The sequence below is a fragment of the Rhipicephalus microplus genome, chromosome 1, assembly GCF_043290135.1.
Source record: "Rhipicephalus microplus isolate Deutch F79 chromosome 1, USDA_Rmic, whole genome shotgun sequence".
In the NCBI taxonomy this organism is placed as follows: domain Eukaryota; kingdom Metazoa; phylum Arthropoda; class Arachnida; order Ixodida; family Ixodidae; genus Rhipicephalus; species Rhipicephalus microplus.
Genome location: NC_134700.1, coordinates 242,750,173 through 242,767,152, shown reverse-complemented (window position 1 = coordinate 242,767,152; position 16,980 = coordinate 242,750,173). Strand labels below are relative to the sequence as shown.

General features: G+C 44.0%; 1 protein-coding gene across 1 annotated transcript in view; it reads right to left on the bottom strand.

The window, feature by feature from the left end:
- Positions 1–16,980, bottom strand: part of LOC119184798 (run domain Beclin-1-interacting and cysteine-rich domain-containing protein-like) — a 45,672-nt gene that overhangs the window by 13,404 nt on the left and 15,288 nt on the right. Inside the window, exons 5-10 of the mRNA XM_075891689.1 lie at positions 12,408–12,455; positions 9,975–10,040; positions 8,924–8,981; positions 6,752–6,866; positions 3,158–3,229; positions 2,074–2,147 (exon numbers count right to left, since the gene is read on the bottom strand). Of these exons, the coding sequence (XP_075747804.1) occupies positions 2,074–2,147; positions 3,158–3,229; positions 6,752–6,866; positions 8,924–8,981; positions 9,975–10,040; positions 12,408–12,455 (433 nt within the window). The remainder of the gene's footprint in view (positions 1–2,073; positions 2,148–3,157; positions 3,230–6,751; positions 6,867–8,923; positions 8,982–9,974; positions 10,041–12,407; positions 12,456–16,980) is intronic.

Here is a 16,980-nt window from a genome sequence, read left to right as displayed (position 1 = left end):
GCCACCAGACAAAAGCCCTGATAACGTCCACAATTAAACACTCTGCCACTGCCCCGTGGTCGCGAACACACTCTAACATTTCCTCGGCCTTGTTTTAAATGTGGATTGTCAAAGGACCATGCAAAACTTGCAGGAAACAATAGAACTGGTGGTTTCCGAAGATGTTCTACAATTATGTGTCTCATACTATGGTTATTAGGATAATAAAGAAAGTAGAATAAGTGAACATAGTAAACTAGTTAATTAAAGGGTAAATAAAGAACAGCTCGAGAGACCATAGGTTAGTCGTAATATTATCCACTCAGTTCAATTTGCTTTTTACCTGCCTTTCATTTTTCCTTTTCATGTCCTGGAGAAAGTTACACAGGACAAACTGCATGTGACAGCACCCTGTCAAAAAAGTCAGCACCGTCAAAACCAGGAGTCTTATGCTAATCTAAGGCACTGCGCTCTTGCAAGAGCATGAAATCTAGACTAGCCTTGCACACAAGTGTTCCCTTTAACAGTGGACCCGTCTGTACATGTACAGTTGTGTTCACAGTTAAAGGGAACACTTTTGTGTACACAATGTCTAGTTAAAGGGAACACTTTTGTGTACACAATGTCTAGATTTTGCTCTCTGGCAAAAGCACAGTGGCTTAGATTTGCACAAGACTATTGCTGGTTGACTGTTATGACTACTTTTGATAGACAAGTCCTGTGCACGATTAATGTTTCTGCGGCTACTTGTAGTTATAAGGCCTACAATATGACAGGTTCCCGTCATAGTGTTTCCTTTAACACTGGACGGTACAGTACATTACCATCTAATACCACAAGACTGTCAACAATTGACATGTGCTGCCACACTCTGGAATTGTGTGCGATTTCTTCCTTGTATCGATGTCTTAATTTTGTTCTTTCATTTCTTTCTATGGCAGCGAGCCGGCCAGTTTAGGTTTCATTCTTCAGCCCGTTCGCTACTGACATTAACCCGCTTGTTGCACCCGCATAAATGACGGCTTTCAGATTTATATTATTTTAAAAGGCAACCAATCTGTTACTCTCTTGTTCATTGCTCACTGGTATGCCATTACGCTTCTTTCCATACAGGCGCTGACTGACACAAATGATGACGCTGTGGTTGAATTTCCCGTTTCGGGAACCCACGGAAACCGCTTCCATTTCGTTGGAGATAAGACGGAGGGTTATTATAGATTTCAGGCTTCTTTTCATTTTTTTTTTTTGGTCACGCTCACAACTACAGAGTTTCTTCAGCGTGCTCACTCGTGCATTTTGCTCAGAAGTGCTGCTCGACTGCCGCATCAACTTCCGATTATGCAGTCCGTCATACAAGGAGTTTGTTACGAGTTAAAACTTAGATGTTCAGTAAGTAACATCTCAAAAGTATGAGTGGCGAGATGGTGCTGACTGGATCAAAAAAGGTTTTTCTCCCCATATGTTTCACCACCACTTGGAGCACTTACTTTTGTACCACAGTGACCTACATAGATGTTTATCTCAACACAGTTTTCGAACAGTCTAATGTGTTTCTTTAGATTTTATCTTGCTGGTACTCATGAATAAACCATGTGTATGTAACAGTGCAAATTATTTCCTTGTCATTTTAAGGTCGCCAAAAAAATTTTAGACTATTTTTTTCATACATTCATCAAAGTATTTATTTCAGCAATAAAAAAAAGTTACAATTTTTGGGGTCATATTTTTCGGAAAAAAAAGTCGACCCTCATAAACTTGACCAATCACAGGCCTGCACTTGGCTTCGTCATTCCTACCACAAAGCACCCACTAGAAAGTACCATAGTGTGCTAATGCAGTCAGCTGCCTCATAGCAATATCTTTGCTTCCAATCTGCTGATATCAGTGCTTTAAGCTACACTAAAACTATCTCCAGTTATCATTCTATTCAACCTGCAGACGTGTTCACAGCAGGTCTGTTCAATTTCTCCAGAGAAGCAGCTAAAAGTTAGATAAATGCCATCTAATTGCACAATTGCATGTAGTGAATAATGACATCTAACTCTTGATTAAAGAATATCAGGGCTACTGACATCAAAGAATTGCTGTGTTTACCTCAATTCTGGCTGCATACTGAAGATTATTTGCTCCCTTGGTGGTGCCCACTCAGAGTTCCCTCGAAGACGCATCTGTGAAAACAACAAGGGCCCTTGTGGAAGAAATTGGAAGCAAGCTGACCCTTATCAATGCACTTTAACTAATCACTATGTGACCAATGATGTTCTACTTTAGCACATGATCACTAGTGAGTAACATTACCTTATCACAATTATTCTCATTTACATACGCAATGCACACTTTGCTTCATCATTCTGCAGTTAGTCATGTTTCATTTTGACATAAAAAGAACAAAATCTTAGGCCCCATATGTGTGCTTAATTAGATTTTGATTGCATTAATTCCAAGAAAAGCAACATTTTTGATGTTTGTTCTAAAGTGGCACATCAAATGACCCATCAAACATCACAGTGCCTTCACCAAAGTCATCGACTGATGTGATACACAGCACACTGATGCTAAAAGTCAAGACATACTATGCAGAAGGTTCAATTAATCTTATGAACAGTGTATGTTATCCTCTTTGGCCATAAGCTGACACAAGTTGCACAACTAGCATAAACAATTTCCATACAAAAACGTAGTCACCACTGCTGAAGGGAATATTTAAATGCTCGACATTAACAGTGGGAATGAAAGATAAGACTAAAATCACCGACTAAAGGAAAGGAACAAAAAACTACGCATCTTGACTACACATTGCAAAACACTAATGTTACCAGACATGAAGAAATATGCAACTAATGTGTTTTAATCTTCATGGATGAAATAAAATTCATGAACTCTTTTGTGCATGCTATAATATAGTGCTAGTTATCATGACATCTTGAGGAATATTAAACATAACAAAGCAGGCCTTCAAGCTAATCCTGCATCACAATACACAGATCACTTAGTTCCAAAGGGAGGTGCGGTGTCTCGAATCCAAAAAGAAAAATGCAGCTTGTATCTACAGGGTACCTCGCTGGCTTTTACCAAGGCGCTCAACATGCAAGATCTGCTATGAAAAATAATCAGCCAGTACTCAGGCCATGTAGCATATTAAGAGATGCGATGCAAGGCTATCCCCAACAGCGCTCACCTTGTGAACGGCATAGTAGTCCTCCTCTACTTGGTCGGGTGAAACAGGCCAGGCATCAGGCAGGGGCAGCAACTGAAACGTCCTTTCATCTCAGCTCCAGCATCACACGTGTGCAAAGTGTTAAGACTGGACGCTGTGGTAATGGATAAACTAGAGGACACGAGCGAAACCTAAACAAAGATAACAAACCTGCACATTTGCCTCCACACTGCAAGGCCTGCTAGTGTGAACCACGATCTTATGTACTTAGCCTTCATGAAGGAACTAGAGCGCCTAGTGAACTATGCGATAAGTTCTGGCAACACATTGCTGAAGCTAAATGCAGGGGTTGTGAGCCATTCTTCACACTTCTCCGACTCGTTGGCAGGTACCACTAGACCCTCAGCTAACAACGTTCATGCTGTCACTCATGAGCACCAAAAAAAAGGGGATGCCACTGTTCTGCTCAGTACAAACAAAGCGTATCTGTGTTTTAAGCTAGAAAAGATTCATTAAAAGTGTGTTGCATTCCAATGTTAATATGTATGAAGACAATTGACAGCATACACCAGTAAAAGGTCCCAGGATCACCAACAAGGGCATCTTGTTGGCGATCTTGGGATGAATCCACATTTAATGAGAAAAACAGGGTTCACTTTAGACAATACCACAATCTTTCATTAAGTATGGTTATCTAAATTCGTGTTCCAAGCAGTTCTCTACACCTTTGAAGCCTGGCACAAGTGCGATGAAGTTATGTTGATGTGTGCATATTAATATTTCTGTGGATTGTGACGTAGTCAATTGACGTCTAAACTTGGTGAAAGTCGAGAGACGTCAAGAGTAGGGCGTTGAAGAGCAGCGGGCATCAAGTAGCCTAAATTCGCGCAAGCGTGCGCCCGAGACCAGTGCTACTACTGGCACTGAGGCTTTCGGGTTTGCTCGTGCTCTTTGTTGTAGTCATCGCTTCACTACAAGATTAAACTCTGTTCATTTTTTTCAAATATGCAAACAAGATCCAGCAACCAAACAGTCCATCTTCACCAATCTAACTGCCATCACCGACTAGCTGGGTAAAATGTCGAAGTCCCTGTTAAAGCAACTAGAATTCACAGACGCTATTACTGCAAATGAAAGCTTTTTCATAGAGTGCACCACTTTTGCAAAAGGCGGTCGAGTAAAAAGCTTAGAAAAATCCCACACACTGTGGGAATCTGTTGTGAAGCAGTCAGCAAGTAGCTGTCTATGCTTCATTTTTCCGACTTGGGTCAGGCATTAGGAGATGGAACAAGTTTTGTAAACAGAGTAGTTGTATGCGCATTGTGAACTTACCAGGTGCTCTGACTACACTAAAGATTAAATGTTCACTTCACAAATACACTTCTCCATAAACAGACACAATCACTGATGTTGCGTTACAGCAGTGACTTATCTAGAACCAGTGTGTAATGGTGGTAGAGAATAATGGAGAGCTGAGCTAGTTGGTAAATATTCATTCTAAAAGGAGAGCGCAGAAATACGGATACAACTAAGAAGTCAAGACACCACAAACGCCGACAAACAACTGAAGAGGTGCACAATGGCAGAACAGAATGAAAGCACGAAAACATATCTGCGCATGCTCATGCAATAGGTAAACCTATCAATCTGGCATGCACAATGGTCTTTTTGAGAGAATTGTTCAGACACGTGATTTCTTCCTCATACAGGGTAATCGATGGTTGGCTCATGCGTTCACTACCACTCTTATTAATATGCCAGGCCTCAACCATTAAACAAACTCTTCATCTCTGTGCCTGCACATTCATTGAATTTTCGCGTAGACTTACACTCTCGACAATGTAGAGCTACAATAGATGATGAGCCTCTGGTTAGCCGTATTTTATGTTCAATCAATCTCTGGCACAACGACCTGTCTGCCCTGCGTAGAAGCGGCCACAGCTATACGGACTCTTGTACACCACACCCGTACAGCAATCAGTAAACTTGTTGGTATGTTTGACGAAACAAATATCGCTCCACTTCTTGTTTATCACCTGCCCATTTATTCTTCCTGTGGTGAGAAATATTTCACCTAGATTATTGGTAGCTGTAAAATAAGATTAATATCGTATTTCCCCCCTTCTCCCCCACACTTGCTTAATCCTGCAAGAAACGTTTGTTAATCTTCCAAAGGCATAAATCACTAAGTATTGGAGCAACTTTAAAACCAATACAAATTCCTGATTTCCACCCAGAAACACCTTACTTCCAACATACCAGCATTGACTTTGAATAGATGAAAGTGATTTCTAGAAAAGCCTCCGTAGAAACACCACACTTATCAGTGAAAAAACGTTTCCTGCACTTGTTCATCATTAACACAATCTCTAACACATTTAATAACCCTTCATGGGGCAAAGAGTAATAAAGGTAATCAATTTCCATGCTAAGGGTTCTACAACCTTCAGGGTTCCCCTCTCAGAAAAACTGAGAGAATTACGCATGCAAAACTGGTCTGAAAAAAATAAAAAAATAGTTACACCATCTCTCACAAAAGGGAACCATGTGGGGATGCAAAGCAGTGCTCATGTTCACTTGCGTTTCCATTTGTATGTTTTTGTGTATGTTACATTTGTGTGTGGAGTTGTAGTTATGTTGTGTACAGCTTATGTTACCCCCCTCCCACCCTCTCATTTGTGAGTATTACTGTGTGTGTGTGTGAGCTGCAAAGTGAGCACCCTGTGCTGCTAGGAACGTGCAACGAAGCGAGAGCATGCAGTATTATGTATGAGCGCACAGCTGTGGCGGAGAGATAAATGGGAGAAGAAAAATGAAGGAGAGGCAGCACTGTGCCATACCCTCGTGCTCATGCGAGGAGAAGTGGGTGAGTTGGCGCATGCGCAGTGGGGGAGCGGATGCTCGCCGAGGGATGGACACAGCCCCGAGCAAAAGCTGCTTTGCTTCTAAAACGGAGTTAGGTTAAGCAGTTTTGCCAGTAACTATAAACAGTGATTTGCCAGGTGCCTTTCCCAGAAACAATAGCTCAAAAATGAATCTCGTTCTTGTGTGTTTTTACTTTCAAAAATCAATTCTAAGGTCAACGAGCTGGTGAGATTATTGAAATGCTACAGTAGTGGATCCTCAATTTTTTCAGACATAATGCACTCATGATTTTGCAGGGCTAAAGATATCATAGTCATGAATGAAAGTTCTATAATTCAGTTTGTCTCACTTTCATGCAATATTACAGCAAGGAACCATTGAAGCATCGAGATGTGGGCTAGTCAGTATACATTTGTGTTCACAGCGTAAAAAAACAGCAAAAAGAAGGCAAAGCTGCAGGACGAGCACCTGCCCTGTAGTGACCGTTCCTCTGTCCTGTTCTTTTTTGCCCTCTTAAAATGAAAATTAAAGCATGGCTTTTCTCAGTCGCTATAAATGTGCGTGTTTACAACTGCTTTCTATTCATCAGCCAGAGTGGGGAACAGGTGTGTTCTGTCCCTGAGCACAAGAGATACTGTAACAAGCTCACTCTCGAGCACTACAATGTAAACTATTACGGTGGCGACCAACTGAACTGCAAAAGGTTTCTTGAATCAATAAATGCACAAGAACCGGGTAGCCAATACGTACCGACTGGGCAGCATCCTGCTCAGAGACCAGCCACTGCAAGTCGGACGCCTTGGGCAGCTGCTTCTCGGAGAAGCGCCTGAGCAGGTTCAGGGCCACAGCCTCGGCAGAGGAGCCCCTGTCATGTCCCACTCAAATGGTCACCAATGCACACTATGCTATGCAAGCAGCGACACCACCTCTTGCATCGTATGTGCAAAAAAAGACATTGTGCATCTCAAGCATCGATGCATGTTGGAAAAATTTAACTCTGGGGTCAAAAACCATGATATCACGACGCACAGAAAACTACCCTGTACGACGCACAGAAAACTACCCTGTTTAAAGTGCACCTAAATCTGACTACACAGCTGCTCCATACATTTGAAATCCATGAAGTTTCAGCTGCTAAAGCAAGGAACCGACTTTTCAAGCTTAGTAGCATAATGCTGAGCTGCCCAATGGGTAGTGTGCGTTGCAAGGCACACTAGCACCCATAACAATGCTAACAATGGTTTAAAAGCCATTACAGAGGTTATTTTTCATCAGCCTTCCGCTAAAATGTTGCAGCATAGCTTGAACACTCACTGTAATAATTTTGTCCTTGCCTACATCGTAGCACTGCTAAGTGGTGCACAACTAGGCCAGCCCAGTGCAAAGAAGTGCACTAACGAGCTACAGTTTTCTACACAGTAGCCCCAATTGATAAGTAGGGAATGAACCGTAATGAAATAAGCAGCCAGTAAATATATTAAGCTTTAAGGAAGCCAGAGATTTACTGCAACTGCTTAAATTACCAGTACATCTGAAACCTTGTGATACTGCAGGACATCACAAGGTTTGCTACACACCACAAAGCATACCGCGTAGTTTTGTCCTTCAGAACTCATGTTCATAGTGCTTCTGTCCCATTGTTTCACCTGGTGTGCGTGCTGCCATATGACATAATCATCAGCCAACTAGCCCAAAAGTACATTGCAAGCACACTGTTGAGGTTTTACTGTACATAGTTGTGCTCTGGTGAAGCTTACTAAAACAAATACTCGATTAGGAAAGGCAACGTCCCTGCTGCAGTGAGAACCATCGATAACTCTAGTCGCACACGTTGCTTACTTGCCTACATGGCCTTTAATACAGACTCGATGCCCTTTCTAGTGCCAAAACAGTGCCAATTAATCAGCATAAGTATATGCACTTTTTGCAGGCTAGTTAGGGAATTTTTACTGGTGTAGCATTTGAGGTACCCCATTCGTTTATTTGTTTATTTATTTATACTGAAATATGGCGTAAAACTTGGCAGGGTGGGTATACATGAAAATGCACCAGAACTGTAGAACATAAAAATTTGTAGTGATTGCAGGCATTCTTCAAACATTTGTAAAGCATTCTATTAAACACTGGTAGTGAACACAGAAAAAATATGAACACAAATTCATAACATTTCCAGACGTTTACCAAACAATGGTAAGGATTTCTGAGTAACAATTTCGGTATTAATATTATTGAAGTCTGTTACTGTCCGAGGAAAAAAACATTTGAAACAGCTGTCCCTTGTGTTAAAGATAACTAAGATTAGAGCATGCCTTCGTCTTGTTTGATAAGTACGTAAAAAAAAGTTGAGATGTTAATGCTATAATGGCTATTTACGAGCTGAAAGAGAATGTGGAGGTCTAAAGGAGTATGATTCACATGTGCTATACTACATAGCAAAAATTGATCCGATGCATTAGTAAAGACATATGGTAGTGCAAAGATTTTCTACATCAAAGTTTGTTTTTTGCTTGTTTGCAATGATACGGCCCCCTTAAATGTGTTCACTATCCCACACGCTTTGATAAATTTTGATTGAGCCAAAAAGACCAGGTTTGCAAAACCAACTGACAAACAGCCATCATCACCAAGTTACGTTAAGCATTTCTGGATTGAATTTTGAGAAACTATTAACTAACATTTCTCAAGCGATCTGCCTGACGCAAGAGCCAAGGGCAACATTAAACAAAGTTTGTATAACTTCTTCTAGCCCACCTCTTTAGAGCCTATCTAAAGTAGCATACAAAATGTTTTCTCAAAAAGCCAGCCTAAGGGTACCCCAGATAGTACTTAAACATTTGCATCCCTTTTCAGTGTCACTTAAAGCAAGCAGGTATTACAGAAGATGACTAATGGTTTCACAGGTGGAAATACGAACGAGCTCACGTTTGAATGTTGTCTTCCCGAGGCCAACACACTGATGACGTCTTCTGCAAATCTGCATCTGCAAAGCAGCAAGAGCAAAAAGATACTTGTAGAAGTTACTTTTGCCAACTGTGGCATCTGAGTGCCACTGCTTTCTACTGGAAAATTGCAGGCCCTTCAGTTCACGAAAGTGAGTGTTCTAACTTAATTTTTGCCAAAAAGGTGAAACACTGTGCAAATGTTCAGGCTAGTGGTCGTTGGTGCAAAAGCTATCGTAACTGATTCATGTGCTTGCTGCTGCATTAGCTACACATGGTCAAGGAGCCCCCTAGAAGTTACGGTCTGCGGCACATTGGTCACACAAGGTGTGACATGGCTGTATAAAAAACTTGGGCTTATATGCATCCTTTATTGTGCTGCAGTTTCGCTTCAAACAAATGAAACCACAACATTTATTTACTGAAATTCATATACTTCATTCACATAGTAAAATTTAAGTGTGGATCAAATAGCAGACACAATTAGAAAAATATTTGAAAGCTCTAATATACCAAGCACTCCGTTTAAAAGTAATGAGTGAGCAAGGTAAATGAGATGTTAAAAGTGCCAAGCAAAACAGTAGCCCTAAAGCATAGATACTGCCACTGCATAATGCATAGAAACTGTATTTAAACACCCTGGCATCCAAACGAACTGATCAGCGGGTGAGATAACTTATAAATGCTCTGGAGAGAGAAAACTGCTGTCATATGTTTAGCCACTATCGAAGGATGTTCAATCGGGATCAGTTTTACATGGTCATTTTCTGCATACTTTCTGCGCATTATGGAAATAACTTGCTAAATGTTTCCCTTTTATTCCTTTTTTTTTTCTTTAACTTTGCAAACTATTTAAGTTGTGCAGCTGGATTAATGAGATGCAGTCACTCATCTTGCTGCAACTGAACTGAGCAAGGAATCATGTACATTAGCAATACATATTGCATAACACTGTTTGAACAGGTACAAGCTGAAAATGACGTTTAAGTGGCATCACAGGGCTCGGTTAATTTCTCAAAAGAACAACAGCTCACCTGAATAGAGCGAGGCCAGGGAGAGGGACATTCCACATTCCCGCACTTGGGACAGGTTGGACTCGTCTGTTGCGACAAGTGGATGAGGCTTAGTACATTTGCTGTCTCTTCAATTAGCACTGTGGGCCTGCATTGGCACCCACATCTTGCTGCAATGCACCCTCATTGTTAATTTATTATTCGAGCAGCAGTGTGTTTGCCTGCGCTCCTTACTACAAGACAAAGATACCCAACATAAATCCACAAACAGTGCCCTCTGTTGCAATTACAGGCAAATACACAATTATTTTTCCTAACTGCCAATTTCACTAATTGTTTTCAATTTGCACACAGATGAATGGCTACTTGAACAACAGCATAAGTATTTCGGCATACAGTTTAACTCTTTCATAACAGATACTGATGTAAGAGACAAGTGGGTATAAGAGCGATAAGTGCCCCTACATTGAAACAGACGATCAGAAAATGCGGACATCGCACCCTGCTTATAAGAGACACCTCGTGCAAAAAACAATTGCTGCCCAGTGTGTGTATCTCATAAAAAGGTGCATGAGAGTTAACTGTTCAGACACTTTGTTTATTTTGTCAATTAACCTTAAGAAAAAAGAAATCAAGTGTCTAAGCAGTTGGCTCTGAAATAAACCACCGCACGTGCCGTACAGATAAGTTAGCCTCTTCAATGAGCATGTGCAGATAAAGCTTTGATGTCACCCTTTCTTTTCTGCTGCTGTGCATTTTTTTAAAGTCTTTAGTCGGCATTTGGGGCACCTGGACTTCTCTTGCATCTGTTTTTGGATGCCTTATCCTCTTAATATAAAAATTTACGAACTAGCTCGGATCTCCCATCACTATGAAAGTTCTTGTGAGCTGCAGTTATGCATTTCAAATTCGCTTTATCACGTGGCATCTTCCACGGGCAGCTGAGCATGCCCATAGCATTGCTGCTCCATAAAGGAGCACCTCAAAAACTGGCTTGCCTTGTCAAACACTCTAACACTTATTTTCCACTAACAGTATCCTTTGTGGTATCTCACACACAAGCATGAGACAATTTCCGTGAAAATTGTCCCTTGTGGATGTGGAACCCAGATGTATAAGGAAGCCGACACATACTGCCCAAAAGACTCATCATTTCCCTCTCATCAATACCATTCAGCAGTGCCAAAACTACGGGTTTAAGTAACCCGGCCACATGCTTGTGCAGGAACACACACTTATTCCAGGTACAACTATCTTACAACTGGTAAAGTTTAGATATTTGTGCTTGTTTGGCACGTACTATGCACAATATGTTTATTTGTCTTTGCATTTACACTGTGCTTCTAATTGTTTTATCAGCAAATGATGGTAATGGCAATTACAAATTAACATAACAGTGCCAGCTTGGATTCCAACTTGTACTTGCTCACCTGCTGTGCAGACAGTACAGTCGATCCATGATATGTATATTGAACTCTAAGGGGGTCCAGAAATAGTTCAATTTATCGACAATTCGATACAAAGTATGTGCATTTGAGGCCTAAATTAAAGCACTTCAAGCCTCACAAATCACTACAGGTGGTAAAATAACAATTTGTTCACAGTACTATATAATGAAGAACAAGATGTGAACTGCACGTTACTACACTTTATTTCGCACCAAAAGAGTCCATAAACTTGTCTTTCTTTTTGCGCGGAGTCAAGCGCCAGTCATTCCCAATATCACTGAAGCTTTTCAAATAAGGAAATTTAGCTCTTTCGGCCACAACAGCGCTGATCGATGCAGAACGCCGATGTAAGCTTTGTAACGTGGCAACCGGTTGGTTAGTGGCAGAAGCAAAAGCGCTGGCATATTCATAACCGCATGGGTACACTTCTCCGGCACGGGCAACCATGACGTCAGCATCGATGCAATCGTTCGTTGTCCAGGATGGTGCCCGGAAACGCTGATACTTTGCAGAATTCGTCGAAACCGATGTCAGCGGCCAAGACGCACCCGAAGTCATTACCTGGCTCGTAAGGAAAGTTTAAGACGGTGCTTTACTTGGTGTCCCTCCAAGTGCCAATCACAATTCTTATCCCTATGTGCTATTCAATTTTCTGTTCAATTCCCGAATGAGAATTTATTAGTAATGAGGCGATCCTCTTTGAGTTCAATATATCCAGGATCGGCTGTATCAAGAAGCACTACTTTGAAGGACGAGAACGTCGATAACGATGTAGTTTGTTGCCTGGTTGGTATCGACTTGCCAGTGACCTACAGAAGCTACAACGATTTACCCACATCTGCTACGAGGCTGACGAGGCAAAGCCAGAAGTTTCACTGCAACTAGGCACAGATGCAAGAGTAGCCTAACAGCTCTCCATTGCTACAGTTCATGCGTTCTTTGTTCCACAATAAAGGTCTATATTTATGGTACCGTAGCAGGATAAAATCACTGGCTCAGTGCTTACCTGACAACTCGTACTCATCAATGTCATCATCATTGTCGCTGAGGTCCACTGGTGGCAAAAAAGAAATACATCAGGACTTGTGAGAGGCCTGCAGCATGAGGCTCCCTCCCCAACAACCAGGCCAAGTAATTAAGTTCATATTTGGCATAACTGGCACAAAACTAGTAAAAAAATATGCTTAGTGTCAGTGCTCATCTTAGTTGCTTCTCTGTCTTTTCGTCCTTTTCTGCACTGAACCCAAGTTCAATAGAATATAAAATACCAACTAGCCCATCATGATACTCCACTTACAATAGGGGTTGCACCTGACATTTTTGAGCTTTTATAGTAGTACTATAAACAACTTCTAAAAGGCTATTCCCCTATTTCGACAGTTTTCAAAGATACGACTTTTTGCACTTCGTGTGGGAAAATTTTCAAGCTTAAACTTCAAAAATAACTCACAAGTGGCATCCAGAATTTACGCTTTCCTATAAAATCTAAAATGCATTGTGAATAAAATTTAGTATCAGGAATAAGCCAATATACCAAAGTGGAAACAATGGCTTCTGAATATTCAATGTTCTGAATAAAGCGGGGGAAAACGTATTTGAAAATCGTACAATGTATTTTGTTTGTTTTTATCATGTGGCTCTTGAAACCAACTTGGAGCACATTCTACAAAAAGGACTTCATTGTGCCCCCCCTCACCCCCCCGCTCCTCCCCACTGTGTGCTAATTTGAGTATTTTACAAGTTCTAGATGCTCTCGTTTGTACAGCACTTTCTCATCAAGACTGATTGAAACACCAGAGGGTACAAAGGATGCTGCATAAAGTTCTTCCCGTTGCCATAAAAGGTAAGATATTGCCGCATGAATTCGCGTGGTTTTCGTGTGGAAGAGGACGAAGAGGTTGGGTTGGAGCAGTTTTTCTTTTTGTCCTAGCTTGACGAGCAGTTCTGCGGAAGGTTTCCTTGAGTGAGACAAGATTGGTGACAAGATTGGTGGAGGTGCTGGGTACGACAACTGACGACGCACCCCATGCACAAGAGCCCATCCAGGAGCCGGAACACAAGCCCTGTGCCCGTGGACACGCCAGTTCACAGAACAAGCCGCCGCCAACGAGGCCTACCACCAGAGACACCGGCACAGCTTATCCATAGAGCGACTATGACTTCGCCTCAAGGCGTCATGGAAACTCCTACGTCGTCGGCACCAATTTATTGCACTGTCCAGAACCCGCTGATGCCTAGTCCCTTTCACGGAGAGCTGTTTGAGGATGTGGACGACTGGCTGAGCGAGTTCGAACACGTCGCAGCGATCAACTACTGGGACGAAGCCGCCAAACTCCGCAACGTCTACGCGTGTTTGAAAGACGGCGCCCGAACGTGGTTCATGAACAGAAGTGATGTCTTGACATCCTGGCGCGAGTTCCAGCATCGCCTCTTGGAGACCTACCGGAGCCCCGACCGCCGCGATCGTGCTGAACGTGCATTGCATTCACGCATCCAGATGCCTAATGAGACCGTCACCATGTACGTGGAGGACATGACGCAGCTTTTCAGGCGAGCGGATCCGGCAATGCCAGAAGAAAAAAAGCTACGCTATCTGATGCGAGGCGTGAAGGAGCAGCTTTTTGCTGGTCTAGTGCGGAGTCCTCCGAAGAGTGTAGCAGAATTCCTGACCGAAGCCACTACGATGGAGAGGGTACTTCATCAGCGGTCAGCCCTACTCAACCGGCAAGTGAATTCGGCATCACCTACTGAATTTTCCGCCAGCTTCGGGAGCAACAGCATTGAGTGGATTCGCGAAATCGTCCGCTCCGTCGTCCGCGAGGAAATCGCGAAACTACACGGGGCGAGACAGCCGGAGGTAAGCAGCATCACCAATATTATTCGGGACGAGGTCCAGCAGGTGCTTCACAGCCGTCGCCCTCAACCAACGGTTACAAATCTAGAACCACCTCCTGCGTCCACTGATGTTGGGAACCGCACATATGCCGAAGCTCTGCGCACTTCCATGCCGGTCTCAAGCCCTGCAGTCCCAATCCAGACGATGCCGCCAGTTTCAATTCAATCTGCGCATGCTGGTTTGGACATCGACGGTCGCCGTGCCCCTCCGCGGAAGTCCGATATTTGGCGTACGTCGGATAGAAGACCCCTCTGCTTCCATTGCGGTGAAGCCGGTCACATCTACCGGGAATGTCCATACCGACAACTTGGACTGCGCGGTTTCTCTATTCATTCGCCTCGTCCCCTAGTTGGTCAGAGGCCAAGAGAAATTGAGGACTACCTCGCGCAGCAACGTCTGCCTTTCCCACGGCGTCAATCGCGGTCTCCATCTCCACGACGACCCGCAGCTATTGGACCACGTCTCAGTACGATGGCACGGGGACGTTCCCCAAGCCCTCGTCGGGAAAACTGAAGGCAGCGACCTTCGGGGGCGAGGTCGCTGGGACTAAAAGTGCGGAAGACCTCCTATCGACGCTTCCACAAAACGCTGCAGACATTGAATTGACGTCTGAGTGCAGTGCGAGAGAAATGCCGGATTGTGCGTCTGAACCCAGTGGCCGAGTCTCACTCGACATTCCTGTGCTGATAGACGGTCTTCAGGTCAGCGCATTGGTGGACACAGGTGCAGATTATTCTATTATGAGCGGAAAATTGGCAACCAGTCTTAAGAAAGTGATGACACCTTGGAATGGGACGCGTATTCGCACTGCTGGAGGCCACGTTATTACTCCATTGGGTCGCTGTACCGCAAGAGTGGAAATACGCGAGTCAACGTTTGTGGTAACCTGCCTCGTACTACGCGACTGTTCTCGTCAGCTCATCCTTGGAATGGACTTCCTTCGAGAGAATGGCGCGATCATAAATCTCCGCGAGCGAATGGTGACTTTCTCGACGCAACTTGCAACCGATCGAGGCGCTGATAGCTGTCGTAGACCTGCGCTGCGTGTTGCCGACGAAAGCGTGACGTTGCCTCCCCGAGCGACTGCTTTCGTAGAAGTCACCTGTGAAGACCTCCAAGACGGTGACGTGGTCGCCGAGAGCAACGTATCCCTTTTACTGCTTCAAGGTGTGTGTGCAGTGCGAAGCATTCTGCGTGTGCGTGACGGACGGTCGCAGATACTCGTCACAAATTTTAACTTCGAGCACCGACATCTTTTCCGCGGCACCACCGTGGCCTTCGGAGACCGTGTAGCGGATGTCACCGAGTGCTTCGCATCCGAGGAAATGGTTGATGGAGATAAGTTTCTGGACCACATCGACGTCAGTTCGAAGCTTTCGGACGAGAAGAAGGCCGCACTGCATACCCTGCTGAAGGAATTTAAATCTTGCTTCGCCTCTTCATCTAGAGTCGGTCAAACACCCCTCATAAAGCACCGAATTATTACCGACGATGATGTTCGCCCAATCCGCCAGCAACCTTACCGTGTTTCGGCTAAAGAACGCGAGACTATACAGACGCAGGTAAAGGAGATGCTTGACGACGGGGTGATACAACCGTCGAGCAGCCCGTGGTCCTCGCCAGTCGTTCTAGTAAAGAAGAAAGACGGAACGCTGCGATTCTGTGTTGACTACAGGAAACTCAATAGCGTCACCAAAAAAGACGTCTACCCGCTTCCACGGGTTGATGATTCTCTCGACAGGCTACGACACGCGAAGTATTTTTCATCGATAGATTTGAAGAGCGGCTATTGGCAGATAGAGGTCGATGAGCGAGACAGAGAGAAGACAGCGTTTGTAACTCCCGATGGGCTTTATGAATTCAGAGTTCTTCCTTTCGGCCTCTGTTCGGCTCCCGCAACATTCCAGCGAATGATGGATACCGTCCTCGCTGGCTTGAAGTGGCAAAGCTGCCTTGTATACCTTGATGATGTGGTCATCTTTGCCGAGAGTTTCGAAGAACATCTGAAGCGTCTAAGAATGGTTCTGGAAGCTATTCGTTCGGCCGAACTCACGCTAAAACCCCAGAAGTGCCATTTCGGCTACGATGAGCTGAAATTTCTGGGACATGTTGTGAGTGCGGATGGAGTGCGGCCTGACCCAGAAAAAACTGCAGCAGTCGCCACCTTTCCTGTGCCGTCAGACAAAAAAGCGGTACGGCGTTTTCTCGGCTTGTGTGCTTATTATCGCCGATTCATTACCAACTTCTCGACGATAGCCGAACCGCTCACGCGACTCACCCGAGATGATGTACCGTTTGCCTGGACTACAGAGCAAGAAGCAGCTTTCACAGAGTTACGGCAGCGAATGCAAGAGGCACCTGTTCTTGCGCATTTTGATGAGGACGCTGATACCGAAGTTCACACGGATGCAAGCAACGTCGGACTTGGCGCTGTCCTTGTACAACGGCACAACGGCGTAGAACATGTCATAGCTTACGCCAGTCGTACTCTCTCTCGAGCCGAGGCCAACTACTCCACTTCAGAGAAGGAATGCCTCGCAGTCGTGTGGGCAACGGCAAAGTTTCGACCTTACCTCTACGGCCGTCCCTTCAAGGTGGTGACCGATCACCATTCGCTGTGTTGGCTGGCCAATCTCCGTGACCCGTCTGGTCGTCTCGCTCGGTGGAGTTTGCGCTTGCAAGA